The sequence below is a fragment of the Sphaeramia orbicularis genome, chromosome 5, assembly GCF_902148855.1.
Source record: "Sphaeramia orbicularis chromosome 5, fSphaOr1.1, whole genome shotgun sequence".
Taxonomy (NCBI): domain Eukaryota; kingdom Metazoa; phylum Chordata; class Actinopteri; order Kurtiformes; family Apogonidae; genus Sphaeramia; species Sphaeramia orbicularis.
Genome location: NC_043961.1, coordinates 21,797,086 through 21,812,791, shown reverse-complemented (window position 1 = coordinate 21,812,791; position 15,706 = coordinate 21,797,086). Strand labels below are relative to the sequence as shown.

At 36.4% G+C, this 15,706-nt stretch overlaps 1 protein-coding gene across 1 annotated transcript; it reads right to left on the bottom strand.

Moving 5' to 3' along the window:
* Window positions 1-3,316: 3,316 nt before the first annotated feature.
* Window positions 3,317-12,480, bottom strand: LOC115420171 (interferon-induced GTP-binding protein Mx-like). The gene is made up of 12 exons (XM_030135423.1): window positions 12,094-12,480; window positions 9,535-9,672; window positions 9,258-9,412; window positions 8,581-8,719; window positions 8,252-8,450; window positions 8,079-8,157; window positions 6,085-6,207; window positions 5,847-5,988; window positions 5,596-5,754; window positions 4,364-4,440; window positions 3,747-4,010; window positions 3,317-3,661 (listed from the first exon to the last, which is right to left on the bottom strand). Exons 1-12 carry the CDS (start codon window positions 12,278-12,280, stop codon window positions 3,437-3,439), a joined length of 1,887 nt encoding a protein of 628 aa, XP_029991283.1. The 5' UTR covers window positions 12,281-12,480; the 3' UTR covers window positions 3,317-3,436.
* Between the last annotated feature and the right edge of the window lie 3,226 nt (window positions 12,481-15,706).

Genomic DNA, 15,706 nt, shown 5'->3' with positions numbered 1-15,706 from the left:
GTCTGACTTTAGGGTTGAACCTGGACTATATCTATAAAACAATAGAAATTTAAAAAAAAAAACAAAAAAAACCCCCCATCAATCACACTTAAAGTTAGAAGTGACTGACTTTAAGGAATGAAAAGTTGAAAATACATGTTCTACCATTTCTGAATAGAAATGAAGGATATGTAATGATGGTTAACTTCATTTAAAATGTATTCCAGATGGATTAAGTGATTCAGTAACCAGTAAAACATTTAACCCAAACCATCCGCTTAAGTACTGTGTCATTTTATTGTGTTAGAGGTTAGTTTGTGAATGTACATGAACTGGACTACAGGTTCTTTTACTGCTCCCTCATATATCATCAACCTGATTTGAATAAATTACCCTGAACTTTGGGGTGCAATGGAAACGCAATTACCAGGAATTCTTTTACCCAAATAGGTTCCTGGTAAACAAGATCCTGATAATAAAGTTCCTGGGCTTTTGGTGGAAAAGGGCCCTCTTCTCGCATTGTGTATCTTCCTCAGTCATAGAAACACCCATCAGTCAGTATTTCTCCATTCTCTGAAATTAGAGAGATTCTCAATAAAAGTGCAGATTTTAAACCCACATCAAAGTAAGCATAAAACTAACCTGTCATTCGGCAAATTATAGGAATGTTTATGGTTAATGTATGTTACAGTGACTAATTTCAAGAAGAAATATCAATCTGCTTCAGTTAATACCACTGCAATGGAGAGCTGATCTGGAAGCAGCAGCTTTATTTTTTTATTTTATTTATTTATTTATTTATTTTTATTATTTCGAACATGCAAAGAAAAATAAGACAAAACAAAGCAAATTAAGACACAAACAAAATAACATTTAAATGGACAGAATCTGTCTTCAAGCACATACAAGTCTGAATATTGCATGGTCGAAAAGGAGTAGGAAGAAGTATAAACTTAGCCAAACTATGCCCAACAGCATGATGGGATATGTATGCATTTCCAGAAAACAAACTAACATTTGTTCAACGTAAGCAGCAGAAGACCTAACAGTCAACTGTGAACTATAAACTTATGAATTGATGATCCTACCTCAGGTTGGTCCTAGCTAGTTAATGATAATGTTTACAGAGCTGTTCTTCAGCTAACTGTATCAGCATTAGTAGGCATGCTACTGAGTAAAGAAAATGGATACACACAAAAAGTTATTATCACTTTTCCTGCTAACTAAGCACTTAAACACTATTTCATTCCACACCATTATTTCACTGGAAAATAAACTTACCTTCCTGCTATGAAGAACACAGGGCCTTCTGTCCACTATAATAATGATCCTAGCAAGAACTGTTAGCCACTTGGCACGTCCTTCTCGCGCCTCTCCTGTTTTGATTGGTTGCTTGATTGAACCATTCACAACAGTTTCTGCCCTCAGAACATCAATCAGTAAGAAAAACTCCCATCTGCAAATAAATGCATCTTCCTTCTTCTTGATTTTTATCAGTGGGAACCATATCAAAACAATCGTAAATCAGATAAGTACCACCCTCTGATGTGTCAGAGTGTGATTACTGGTTCTACATCACTTCATTATCTAGGATCGATTTGTTTGGACTTGCAGTGCAGGATAACCAATCAGATGTTAGTTTCTATTGACAAGCCACGGTGACAGTTAAAATATATTCATTGTGGCGTTCTTGGGCAGACACCATGAAACAATTAATTAAAAAGTGTAATAATTATATATGCATAGATTGCTATTTTAATTAATTCACAACCCATTTAAGTAATTATTGATAGATGTATTGATTTATTTAATATATGTATTTCCAATTTTAATTAATTAATGACACATTTAAGGACTTTTTAAATGATGTATTCATTTATTTTTCAATTATTTTGGCAGCCCTGGTCTTCCATACTTTTCTGTGACTTTTATTGTAAAAAGGAAAATGTTTACTAATGTAATTCCCCTATGTAACTACACAGGTGAGCTAAAGTACATGGTGTTCATACCAAGGTTATAATTGTTAACGAAAACGAACGAAATGATGAAAACTAAAACTGAAAAAACATTTTCGTTAACTGAAATAAATAAAAACTCTAATTAAAAGAAAACAACGATAACTGAAACTGTATTGTGAGCTTACAAAACTAACTAAAACGTATAAAAATTATGGATAAAATTCCTTCGTTTTCGTCTTTGTCAATGTCGGATTGATATCAAATTGATTTATTTCACTCCAGCAGTTTTAGCTAGCAGCACCATATGACACTTCACAGTCTGTCATGTGTGGTCACTGGTGGTTTCCAGTCGTCTTCTGGTCCCCACTCTACCTGGAACATACAGACTAAAGCTGGGACACAGCAGCACAGTCCTGTCTGGGATTTACTTTAGTGATGGGGTCGGGTTTTTTTTTTTTTTTTTTTTTTTGCGCTCACTGTGTGTGCGTGTGAGTGACAGAGACAGAGCAGAGCTAAAGGACAGTGTCAGTGTTGAACTAGCATCCAGGTAAAAACTGGAGAGTTTATCACCATGAAAAAGCCTTCCAAGCCCTGAACTGCACAGTTTAGAAGAGGAGAAAAGAGGAGGATGAAAACTAATCCAATTACAGAGGTATGGAACCTGTTAGAATGTTAAAAAAACGTTTGATGTTACTAGCTACAGCTAGCTGAACTGAAATGAAGCAAAGTTGGCTAATAATGGAACTAGAGATGATTAAGATATGAGATATCTGCTAAGGTGTGGTTTACCGCTGCTGAACTGGGTTATATATGTTTATGTATGTTTCTATGCGGTTTAACTGCTGGTTAGCTGGTTTATGTATGTTTCTATCTGGTTTAACTGCTGGCTAACTGTTTATATATGTTTCTATCTGGTTTAACTGCTGGCTGCTTTGTGCATCTCCTCTCACGCTTTGCACATCTTCGCATTGTTTTCACATAAGTGATGTTGTGTATGGATCACACACACACACCCAACCCGCTATAGGGAATTTATACATCATAATGTACATGTGTTTGTGTCTCTGCTCAGTCAGTGAGCCGCCCTAACCCAACCCCCAAATAAAGTGTCCAGAGTAACCCGCTGATTTGCACCTCACTAATTTCTTCGAATAGGATGGTGGGGAAGATAAAATATATGAAATAACTAAAACTAATACTAAAACTAAACTAAACTAAACTAAAACTAAGCATTCAAAAAAAAAAACAATAACTAATAAAAACTAGCAAACATCCTCTAAAAACTAATTAAAACTAACTGAATTAGAAAAAAAAAGTCAAAACTAAATAAAACTAAACTATAATTAAAAATCCAAAACTATTATAACCTTGGTTCATACTTCAACATAGTCTTAATCTATTGCTCATAATTTGCGCAGGTGTTTGCAGCCAGGCACCACCAGACTAACACAGCTAAACTTTACTTGTGGTCATGACTCATACTGTCAGTCCTTTGCTCTCTAGAACTTCACCAGGTATGCTCGAGCCTGCACGAGGCGTTTATGGCGACTCTGCAGAGCAGCCCTTTTGCTGCCGATATCGAAATCCTCTTTCAGTAGGAGCTCAAGATCTCCCTTGTCCTGAAGCATCTGCAGCATCTCCCTCTGCAAGTCGGTTGCCATCTCCTGGAGCATCTGGTAACGGATTACCAGAGGGATCTGGTCAGCCAAACGCAGACTGGCAATCTGGAAAAATAAAATAAAGGAATAAATAGGTATTCTTCTGTTAAAATCCAACACTACATTTTTACTCACTGAACATTAGACTTACACGGTAGTATGACTTAATGTGCAACATCAGCTCTTGGATTGTGGCCTTACTATCCTCGCAGAACACAATGCTTTGTGCTTTTTTTAACCTAAATGGTTTTGCAAGCTGCATTTCTTCATAGTCTTCCTCCTCTCTCTTTCTTTCACTCAGACTGTTGCTGTAGGTCCGGTCCTGGGTGTAAACAATCAGCTCCATCTTGAACTGAGTTCTCAATGTGACCTCTGCAGTTGACTCCTTTTCTTGCTTAATGGACTCGATCTTTGCCTGGAAAATGAGATTGTGGCGACTCAGATAACTGTCCAATATAACAAAAAGGTGACAATGATTATCATTTATTCAAGTGGCTTCATAAAGCCACCTTAACCTCCTAAGACCCAGGAAATGTCAGCAAAGTACAAGCTTTTTTGTTTTTTTATTAAATAAGTGCCTATATTGGAAACATCATGATGCGATAGTTTTTTCAGATACAGTTTTTAAAATTTTTATGGAATGTCCTTTGTGGTGGATAGTTTTCTCTTCTTTTTTTTGTATAATGTTGTGAAACTCTTGTCCACAAATGTGGACAGAAAACCCATAGCTGGGTCTTAGGAGGTTAATGATGTCTCTTTAATGGCTACCTTGACTGCTTTCAGAAGGTTAGGAAATCCAGTGAAGCTGATGTGGGCCAGTTGTATGAAAACCTTCCTGACGATATCTGGAAGAAAATAAAAATACAATAAAACGTTCCTATATATTGTACAGGGTACTTGCACAGGTCTTGAAAGTCTTAAAAAGTATGGGATTTTGAAACACCGTTTTCCAGACCTTGATAAGTCTGGAATTTTGTGTGAAAGTCTTAAAGTATTGAAAAAAGTTTCTCTCACAGTTGAATTTTAGAGTATGATTAAAGGCGCATAATCTTGTAAGATAACAAATATATGAGGAAAGTATTAGTTACTCAGTTTCAGTTTATTTTGAATATGCAAAAAAAAAGTAATCCTACTTTTGTCCTTAGAAATACAACAGATTGCAAGAAAACATGAAAAACTTATATAAACACATGAAAACAACATATGACTTCATTCGCATATTTGAAAAGGAGTGGGAGGAAGTATAACTTATAACACTTACAAAGCATATGAAAACTTGATATGATTTCACTAACTGGTTGGTACTGGAATGATTCTAGTGAAACTTGATTGTGTAACACATTTTTGTGATTTTCAAATGTTTTGATAATATTTCTGTCAGTAAAACATTATTTACTGCGAATTATGCATTCATTCATTTATAAAAATGAACTCTACTACTACACATAACACGTACAATCTCAACCAAAAAAGCAGACACACAAGTATAAAAGTACAGAAAGTCAAGGTCTACAGGGAAAGAAAATAGCAGTTTTGAAAAAGTCTGGAATTTTAATTTGAATAAAGAGCAAGTACCCTGATTCTATATGCATTATAGACACTTTTAAATCCAGTCCAACCTTTCCTTCTCATGGTCCTGTGTTTGAACTCTAAAATGTACACTTGATTCTTATTGCACTCTAAGTCTCAATTAATTTTTTACCACAAAGTATGACTTATTGTTATATTATACTTGGGTTCAAACCATTCTAGTAACTCTTTAAGTATTGTATTCTCTTTTGTTACAATTTTCTAGACTTTCTTTTCTTGGTAATTCACTCTTCTGTTAGTGTTCCAGCATTTTGTTTTGTTTTTGTCTGGATTTCTCATTTAGACACATTGAGTTGTTCTTGTGTATGAAATGCTCTATGAATGTACCAGTATTGCAAATGAGTAGATTATCTGGGTATGTATGGTATTATGGAATTATTAAAAACATCATCAGATACATCTATACATACCTCCTATGTCTTTAAGTCTCCTCACAGCTGGTTCCTCTAGCTTCTTGATCTGCTCCTTGATCATCCCCTCAAAGGTTTTGTAGTTGATGAAACCTGGCAGTTCTCTTCCACGATACTTGTCTTCATATTGCTCCACCTCTTTTTCAATTCTGACATTAACTGCAATAGATTTCATATTTTTGTTGATGTAAGAACCTAGTGTCAGATGACAGATCCAGATCACCATCAGCAGACCAACAGGTTGCACTTACAGTCATCTCCTGATCGATCAAGGAGGTCTCTCCATTTTGCAAATTCTCTTCTGAGTGCAGAAAAGACATTGAGCTTCTCTCCACACCTGAGTTCCTCTCCTACGGTCAGATTGAGTGCGTCTTGGTTGAACGCTGTAACTTTCTAAAACACACATTTGACCACAAACAATGTCATTCACAGGTATTTGATATTTATGTGCTGATATCTATTTACAACATCTTTGTAAATGGACGTTACATCGATGAGGAATGTAAGTCTCTCTGCTGCATCAGTTGGAGGTCCAGAGCCATATCTCTCCATCTCTGCCTGAGTTTGAGCTAGTTTCACCTCAATTTGCTCCTCCAGTCGAGGTAGAGACTTCTGCAAAACACACCAGCATCAATAATTTAAATCCTTTTGGTTTAAAGCCAACGGAAACACTGGAACACAATGGACCCACACCCCCCTCGCCGTAATACGTGACCGACCAATCTGCGCAGACTCCGATCAGATGGACTGGAGTTCAGATTCATACACAGGAGAGGACTGAATTGCAATAAACCGTCATCTTCAGTCCTGTGTAAAAGTCTATGGTCCATGTCCATGTCAATAAAAAACTAAACTAGAAAAGCACTCGGAGAGTGCAGACCACCACCAAGGCAGATCAGTGCCCCCCCTGATCACCACCAAATTTTAGTCATTTGTTCCTTGTGCCAGTATCAACATTTCCTGAAATTTTCATCCAAATCCGTCCTTAACTTTTTGAGTTATCTTGCACGCGGACAGACAGACAGACGAACAGACAAACCAACGCCGGCAAAAACATAACCTCCTTGGCGGAGGTAACCAGAAAAGCACCTGGAGAGCGCAGACCTCCGACAAGGCAGATCAGTGCCCCCCCCCATCACCACCAGAATTTAATCATTTGTTCCTCGTGCCAGTATCAACATTTCCTGAAAATTTCATCCAAATCCGTCCTTAACTTTTTGAGTTATCTTGCACATGGACAGACAGACAGAAAAACCAACACCAGCAAAAACATAACCTCCTTGGCGGAGGTAATAAGAGCCATTATATTTCTTCCTAATCTGTGTGTTACACCCCTAAATTTACTCTAATCTGTGTGTTACACCAGTAAGTTTAGTCAAATCATCCCATAATGTGAATGTGATGAAGTCATACAGTAACATTACTGTAAAGCCCTTTCAAAGAAATATTTAAGGTCACTATGAATGCATTCTTTCCTGTTACTTTAGATTTAAATACAAAAGAAATGAGGGCCATTATATTTTTTCCTAATTTGTGTGTTACACCACTAAATTTAACTCAACTCCCCATTTTATGAACTCTACTGCTTCTAGAACCCGTTGATTCCCATGGGTCAACACGCTAGTTACACATAACTGTATTGTACATTTCTCATTGCAACTATTGCACATGATAATATTGCACATTTCTCCCAATCTCTATTGCAAATATCCCTGTCTTCATCACACATAAATACACTATACATGTCCCATTATCACTATTGCACATAACCCTGTAACACTATTGCACTTGTTTTTAACCATTTTCTAACACTAACTCTGGTAAACCTATGTTTAATAAGGTATCTATTAATAAAACCATGCCTCATTGGTTCAGACTATGGCACATCTATTTTATCAATTTAGAATTTTCTGCAGTTTATAAAGGTAGTAAAAATTGTTTGCTTAGTTATTCTCTGGTAAAAATGTGCCGCTGATAGCTAAAGTTTGCCCCGCTTACACTGATATGTGTATTTTTTTAAAACAGGTATTTTAAAAAGAAACAGTACACATGACCTTCACTTTACAAAATATTAAAAATGACTCGAAGAAATCAGTGTTAATGTTGGACTTTACATTTCTGACATTACACAACGATCGGAAGTGAAGAAGAAGAAGAAGAAGAAGAAGAAGAAGAAGAAGAAGAAGAAGAAGTGAAAAGTGTTCATTTGGGTTTTTGAACTACATGTTATATAGGTTTTTCCATAACACCAGTACATATGTCCACCTCCCAAATGTGTCTGTGCTGACTTTGACCTACTGGAAGTAAAACATTACTTTACACATCTATGCGACCTATGTTTGATGTTTGAAGTGCATATTAATTACACAAACTGGGTGGGACACCATGTTTTTCTGATTTGTTGGAGTTATTGAAGTCTACATGTGGACAAAAGGCTCAAACATAATTAAAGTGTATACTTTGTGGACAGATGATTAACTCACCTCAATATGATGCACCAGTTCAAGAGTGAGTTTTTCAGCCAGTTTAGGAATAGTGGCATGGCCGTCATCATAAAGCGCACTACAGAAAAAATAAAAATGTACTTTGAGAATATGCAGATCAGTCACCAAACAATGCAAATACCTTGCAAATTCACCAAATACATTAAACTTACTTGAAAAATGTATGATCTTTGAAGAAGGCTTCCTCTCTTTCGATTGCATCAGTGAGGGACACCTTCTCTGTGATCTCCTTCTGACCCCTGCACCTGACGATCATGTAGCCCTTCTTCAGATGGATAACCTCATTATGGACGATGTCGACCACCGTCTCTTCTGTGCCTTTGTCGACCAGATCAGGTTTGGTCAAGATACCTGAGAGAGAGAGAGAGAGAGAGAGAGAGAGAGAGAGAGAGAGAGAGAGAGAGAGGTAAAGTGACTTACATGACTGTGGTGGGATTGGAGGAAGGCCTGGAGGATTCTTTTTGTCATTGTGTCTGTTTACCCAGAGTCCTCTCTCCATCCGGATCCACTTCCTGTGCCATCTTCAAAGCCTCTGTGGTGGCTATGTCCACATTACATGGAACGACCACCAAACTGATGGTCTCTTGTTTTTTGATGAACTTACTGATTAGTCTTTTTATCTGCAAGTATGTTACACAAAAAAATCATGATATGAGCAGAACTATTGAAACAAGTGAAAAAGGAAGTTACTAACACTGTGCGCCTCCTGCTCCTTGATACCCTATCTACCCATGGATTAAATTTTGAGTCGTTACTTTCAATCTTCTGAGCAACTTTTTAAAAAAATATTTAAAAAAAAATGCAAAAACTGAGAGAAAAGCATATGCAAAGAACATGTGTCAAATTTGAAAAGAATCGGATGAATAGTGTCAGAAATTGGTTGGATAAAAATCTCAGATGGACGTAATTCCAGGTATATCTATATATTACAACCGTGCCCTATAGTGCAGAGGGTGGGGGTACAATTATATTGTTCTTAGTATGTTCTCACACATAATTTGCGAATATAGAGAAAAAAATCTATACATGATCTGGGTGAAAAGCTGGATATCTCTAGACTCAATTAGTTTCCTGAAACTTCTGAAACTGTCACTGAAGCATCCTTCTGTAAATCACTGCTCCTTATGAAAACTGTCCAGCATCTGGACTGAGACAGACCTGATCTCCAATATTCTCAGGTTGTCCCTTCACGGCCACTCTGGCGATGCCGGGCAGGTCGATCAGTGTCAGATCTGGAACATCAGGAGAGGCGATCTCCAGACTGATGAGCTCATCACTGATCCCCAACCCGATCCCAGCCATCTCATTCTGAGCTGAAAGGAAAGCACACAATATTAAAAAAAGACGAGGTCATGTCTGACATTAAATAAAAGCATGTTGAAGCTGTCACAGCCCATGCTCACTTTTTAAATTTCTATTTAACAATGTTACATACCTTCTTTAATCTTTTTCTCCACATCTGCAGGGTCATCTATATCTTCCTCATGATCCTGGTAACTTATCTTTCCGTACCACTCCTCCCCTGATTTCTGTCTCTTCATCTTCAGTTCCAGGGGGCATCTTGTCACAATACCTACAATAATAATAATAATAATAATAATAATAATAATAATAATACAAAGTGAATAATAAGCAACAAGAGGAAGAGTAGTAAAATTTGTTTGCTAAGTTATTCTCTGGTAAAATATGCTGTTGATAGTAGGGGTGGGGAAAAAAATAGATACAGCATAGTATCACAATATTTTACGTGGCGATATTGTATCGATACATAGACACCAAGTATTGATCTTTTATTAGGCTCTGAAATTGCAAATATGTAATGAGCTTTTTGTGCACTAGACAACTAAAATATGCTACCTTTTAAATCCACTAGATGGAGATGTTGATTTGTTCCTAGTGAGGTCAGCCGAGATGAATGTCAAGGTATGGGGGACAGCAGAAGTGTAGTCCAGGGTATACGGGGGTATACAGAGTATACCAACTTATTTTCAGTCAGCATTTTATATACCCACTTCTAAATCCCCTTGATGTGTATACCATTCAGTAGTATCTGAGCCAAATTGCCCATTTTTTCCCCTCAAATGGTGAAACCATGACCCGCCCTACTCTGCCTCTAATTGGCTAGTACTCGCTGCCTTCACTGATTAGATCGGTTAATTTTAGGCATGAGGACTGATGAGCCAATCAGAGGCAGAGTAGGGCGGGCTATGCTAAGGAAAATATTGCTAACTAGTGCTGGCCACCTCTGGAACCTTATTGGACACCTCAGGTGCCAGCGCCACCCCGGCTGATTGACAGGTCACTGCACATCTCATTGAAAGATGCGATTATTGGAAATAAGAAAGGCAGAATAAACATCTTTCAAATGAGTGGCACATGTCGAGAGAACCTACTTTCATGGAATACATAATTCTGAGGTCAGTTTTAAAGTGGTTTCAGAATGAGTTACCATTTTAAACTACTGGCCATATGACTGCTCATTTAGAGAAGAAGAGATGGTGTCACCAACAGTTAAACTGTGTGAGTAGGCTAACGTTATGAAAGGCTAACGTTATGAAAGACTAATGTCATGGAAGGCTAACGTTATCCTATGTTTGCCTCATGTTGAATACATTTACATTCATGCAGCTGCTTGTGTGACCAGTAATACCTACAAACTGTCCTGATCAAGTCATGATAATTTTATAATAGTAAGCAAATACTACTGATAGATTTTTGGATAAATTAGAGTAGTCTGACATGTCACTGTTTCTAAAACAGCGTTTTTGTGGACTTTAAAAACAAAAACAGAAGAAGCCAAGAATTTAGAGTACACCCACTTCTCCAGGGACCACTACACCACTGGGGGAAAGTGGGTAAAACAAAGATCGAGTCACTGGAGAATGAGACCAGGAATGCGCCATTAGCCTTTAAATCAAATGTATGGTTTTATTTTGGATTTTTCAACAAGAAAGGGACAAAGAAAATGGATATGACCCACACGGTTTGCTGTCCATGCTATGCTGTCCACGGTAAAGGACATTCCATTAAAAATGTCTTTATTTATCATTGTAACATGTACAATGAAATTAAAAGTGCCATCTAATCTGTACATATGGTCTCAGGAGGTTGAAACTGACAAAAAAGACAGCATATTTAAATGAAACTGACAATTTCTCAGTTCGACCATCATTTATCTAATGTCTTACGTCCATTTTACCCCTTTTTTCCTTTTTAACCCTTTTGTATCGATTTTGTTTTTTCTTTACATTTTTTAATATCATAAATGCATCCCAGCATTCCTGTTCTAGAGAGTTTAGTTCTTAATTTTGTATCGTAAAAATTACATGTTTTGTTTTACTGAGGGAGGACTAATCATCCTTTGTTTGTATTGTCTGTGGAGTCATGGAAGTATCACTGTGTGATTCAATTGTAATTTTCAGATGAATGGATGAGAATGGTGAATTATTTTGAGAATAAACATGTGAACCATGGAAAACCCTAATAAAACGAGAATGGGCTCTATGCACAGCCCCACTACTTCCTGAACTTCAGGTGGCTCCTTTATTTCCTGTCTTTCATTATCGGACACACTAATTAATCCAGATGTGTCTGCTACTTCTTGTTGTGACTGTTGATTAATTAGGCACACCTGGATTAATTAGTGTGTCCAATAATGAAAGACAGGAAATGAAGGAGGATTGAAAAAAAAAAAAAAAAAAAAAAAAAAAAAACCTGACAATTTCTGAGTGAAATTTTACATGACACAGTCACAGGCTAATTTTAAATGTTAAATCATTTATTTTTCTGTTTCCTAAAATACATACAGTATTATACAGGATTTTAAGTTTTGTGATTAAACTATTTTGCATATTTTGAGAAAACCAGTCTCCTAAAATAAAACAATAAATAAATAAGGTTCATTCATATCTCTAACTTCACTGCTTCCTGGTCCTTTTCTTTTATCGCCTGTTGTTTCAGAGCTCTTATGTGTTTTAAAGTGATGGAGACCTACCACTTCCTCTGGGCAGAGCCACCCCTGACAGCGCCTCCAACACTGAACTCTTCCCGGAGCTTTGGTCTCCGATCACGGCGATGGCAGGCAGCGCCAGGTCCTTCTCCACTCCCAGAGAACGGAGGGAGTCGATGAGGTCGATGCAGGGCCGGACCTTCTCCTCATACTGCTGGTTCAGTGTGTTCATGATGGATGCAGACTGTCTCCTGCAAACACTCACTATTTACCGCACACACAGTCTGACTGATAGGAGACACTGGACCAGCCTTTAGGTTCAGATGGAGACAGGAGATGATCCGCCCAACACATGGAGAAAAAGAAACTTAATTCATTGAGTTTCGTTTCTCTTCCTCAAACACTGGGTATATGATACCTGACCCAGGGCGCCTGTATGGAGGACCGACCTTGCCAGATTCAGAAATATAAAAATGGTTCAATAGATTACACTGGGTTACAAAAAAATGCCACAAAAACGCCACAAAGTACCCAAAGTGCTGTACAAACAGGGACATAAAAATACAAGATATGTAAAAATTAGTAAAAACAAGTCTTGCTAGGCACAACAAGCCCCGCCCCTCACACATATTGTAGCTTATTTTGGCATTGATCCAGCTGATGTCATCATGTCTATGCATGTGATGATGTCAGCATATCAATTGCCTCTATATATGTGCCAAGTTTGAAGTAAATTGAAACAAAGTTGATGTTTTTTTTAAACATGTGAAATTTTGCCCATTATACGTAAATGGGAGGAAAAAAAGATTCATCAAAAATTTTAACTTTGACCTACTTGTTGTATTTTGCACATCTTCCCTGAACAGTTTCAAGTAATTAGAGGAAAAAGGAAACTTTTAAATTTTTGTTTATTACAAGCCAGTTGAGTCATTTCTTTGAAATGGAAAGATATTCAAGGACCCACAGCGAACCAATGGATTAAAGAAATGTTTTCTAACCTGGCAATGGAAAAGCTGACGTACCTGGCTAAAGGAAAGATCAAAGACTTTTATAAGATTTGGACACCTTTCTTGCAGTTTTTAAAGGACTTGTCTGTATAGTCAATAAAGTTGTGTCAGACAAGTATGTTTTGTTGCACCGGGAGTGGATGCTATTGTGTGGGTGGGGGGTGGTAGAGATTGTTTTGATGTGTTATGTTTTTTGCTTGTTATTATAAAACAATGAAAAAGGACAATAAATATATTTATGAAAAAAAAACTTTGACCTACTTTTCTGGGTCACTGCCAATCTATCAACCCAATTTGGTGTTAATTCAACCAATAGTTTTCCTGCTACAGACATTTTAAATTTCGCCCATTATAAGTAAATGGGGAAAAAAACGTTTTAAAAATTCATAAAAAATTTGATCTGTGACCTTCTTTTTCTAAAATGTAATCACATCTATTACACTGGGTTACAAAAAAATGTTTTTTGCAAGTTGTCTAGGTTTTTTCAACTGAATTAGGACTATTTTGCACCGCTAAATCCAAAAATGACATCTGTTTTTCTCAATCGGGTCAGGTTTTTTTGCTAATTTGATTTTGAAAAATTTGATCCTCTCACAAAATTGATTACATTTTTGTGACTTTATCAGTTGATTTTTCTTATATAGTTCTCACCCAAAATAGGTTTTAAGAGAAAAAAAATCATTTTCTAACAGGATTCCTGTTAGGTACAATGGTGTATTCACCGCAGATGTAGCAGAATACGTCAGGCTTATTTTGGCAAGATCTTCTAGTCGAAGCCATTTCATTTGCCTGTAATGTTAAAAAAAAAACAATCATAAATTGGCAAAAGTAAAATCTTCAGAACTCGTTTATTGCAAGAAATATGAAAGAATTTTGTATCATATGATGTGAAAATGCCCATAAATGTAAGCAAAAATGTTAAAAAGCCAATATGTAGCATAGTTCAGAAAGTTGACCTGATTGAGCACAATTAATGTGATTTTTGGATTCAGCAGACCAAAATTATCCTAGATCAGATCAAAAAACTTAAACAATGAATTTGTTGTTGACCAATGTTATTTCATGTGCCAATATATGGCACAAAAAATGAAACGATATTTTCTATGACCTTATCTATAAAATGTGACAAAAATGGTTATTTGCATTGTCATTTCTAACCGTTTTAATTTCATTTTGTGTTAAAAACCCTAATTCTTTACTTTAACATTTTATCTACTGTACCATTTATTTATTTATTTTGTCCTTATTTATATTTTTTCGTTTAATTTTTTTATCCCTGCATTTATTTTTGCATTGTTTTCTATTTACATTTTCTTCATCTCTTTATGACCCCAAAATTATTTATTTCTTTGTTTTATTTTCATCTGACATTTTATTAATTTATTGGCATTTTTTTTATTCAGTCATATTTACCTCCCCAGTATTCCTCCTCTTGCATTTTCTTCCTCTATTTGTTTCTCCAAGCCTATTTATTCCTGCGTCCCTATTTTAAATTTCTGCATGTCCTTTTTACCCCCCCCCCCCCCCCCCCCCCCCCACACACACACACACACACACATTTCATGACAGGTGCTAACCCTATATATTATATTTCATTATTATATTGCATTTGTAAATAAGTAAAAAAAAAAAAAAAAAATCTAATGCTGTTATCATTGACATATTTTTTTATGTAAAAGGTGGCCTGCACCTTTCTCATCAACCTTGCACAAAAATAATAAAATCTATTGTAAGCAGAGTGTTGATCTATGCCTGCACAGTGTTGCACTTTAAAGATTTCCACGGTTTGTGGCACTGAAGTGGTAAGGCCCAAAGTAGTATTTATTTATTTTTATTTTTTTTTTCCACAGGGCCTCAAATCCCTGGCAGCACCCCTGCATGTACAGTATCTATCTTTTCTTTAAACACATGGCCTGACCACATTGACTTAATTCCATATCATAACACTGCCCCCACCAGCTTGTACTGTAGGCACTAAGCATGACGGGTAATTACTCCATCTGCCTCTCTTCCCACCGTGATGTAACCACACCTTCATTCTGTGTGGTTTCTCTCAGTCTCTCAGTTTTCACTATTGTAAGATCTATTGTAAGTGTCATCATACTTAGATTAAATATCCATTAATATTATTAAATATAATTTAATATCAATAAAACCTATCAATAAACCTAAACCTATACCTGAAGGTGTGGTCAGATCTACACCTGGACCTGGACCACAGTGGCACTCAGTCAGTGGTTTTCTCAAAGTCCTTCATTTTCCACCCAAGTAAGTTCTGTCAGAAGTATCTTCTACATGTAAATGTCATAATACATATATTAAATTAAAAAAAAAAAAAAAAAAAAAAAAAAAAAAAAAAAAAAAACTATCAATAAACCTAACCTAAACATCTCTGCTTAATACAACACATTTCAACAACAGTCTTAACCCTAATTTTCCAGCTGCTTTGTATTTTCATATACATTCAGATCCTTTTTGGATCAAAAGTAGCTGTGAAACCAGTTTGAATATTTTCAGTTCAATTCAGTTAGCACAGTTAAATAGAAATACAATGCAAATATTTTATTTACATTAAGATGCTGCATGGTGTCTCAGTTTGATGATATGCAAAGTGCTGACATCTGTTCATCCACAACCACAACCACTCCTAT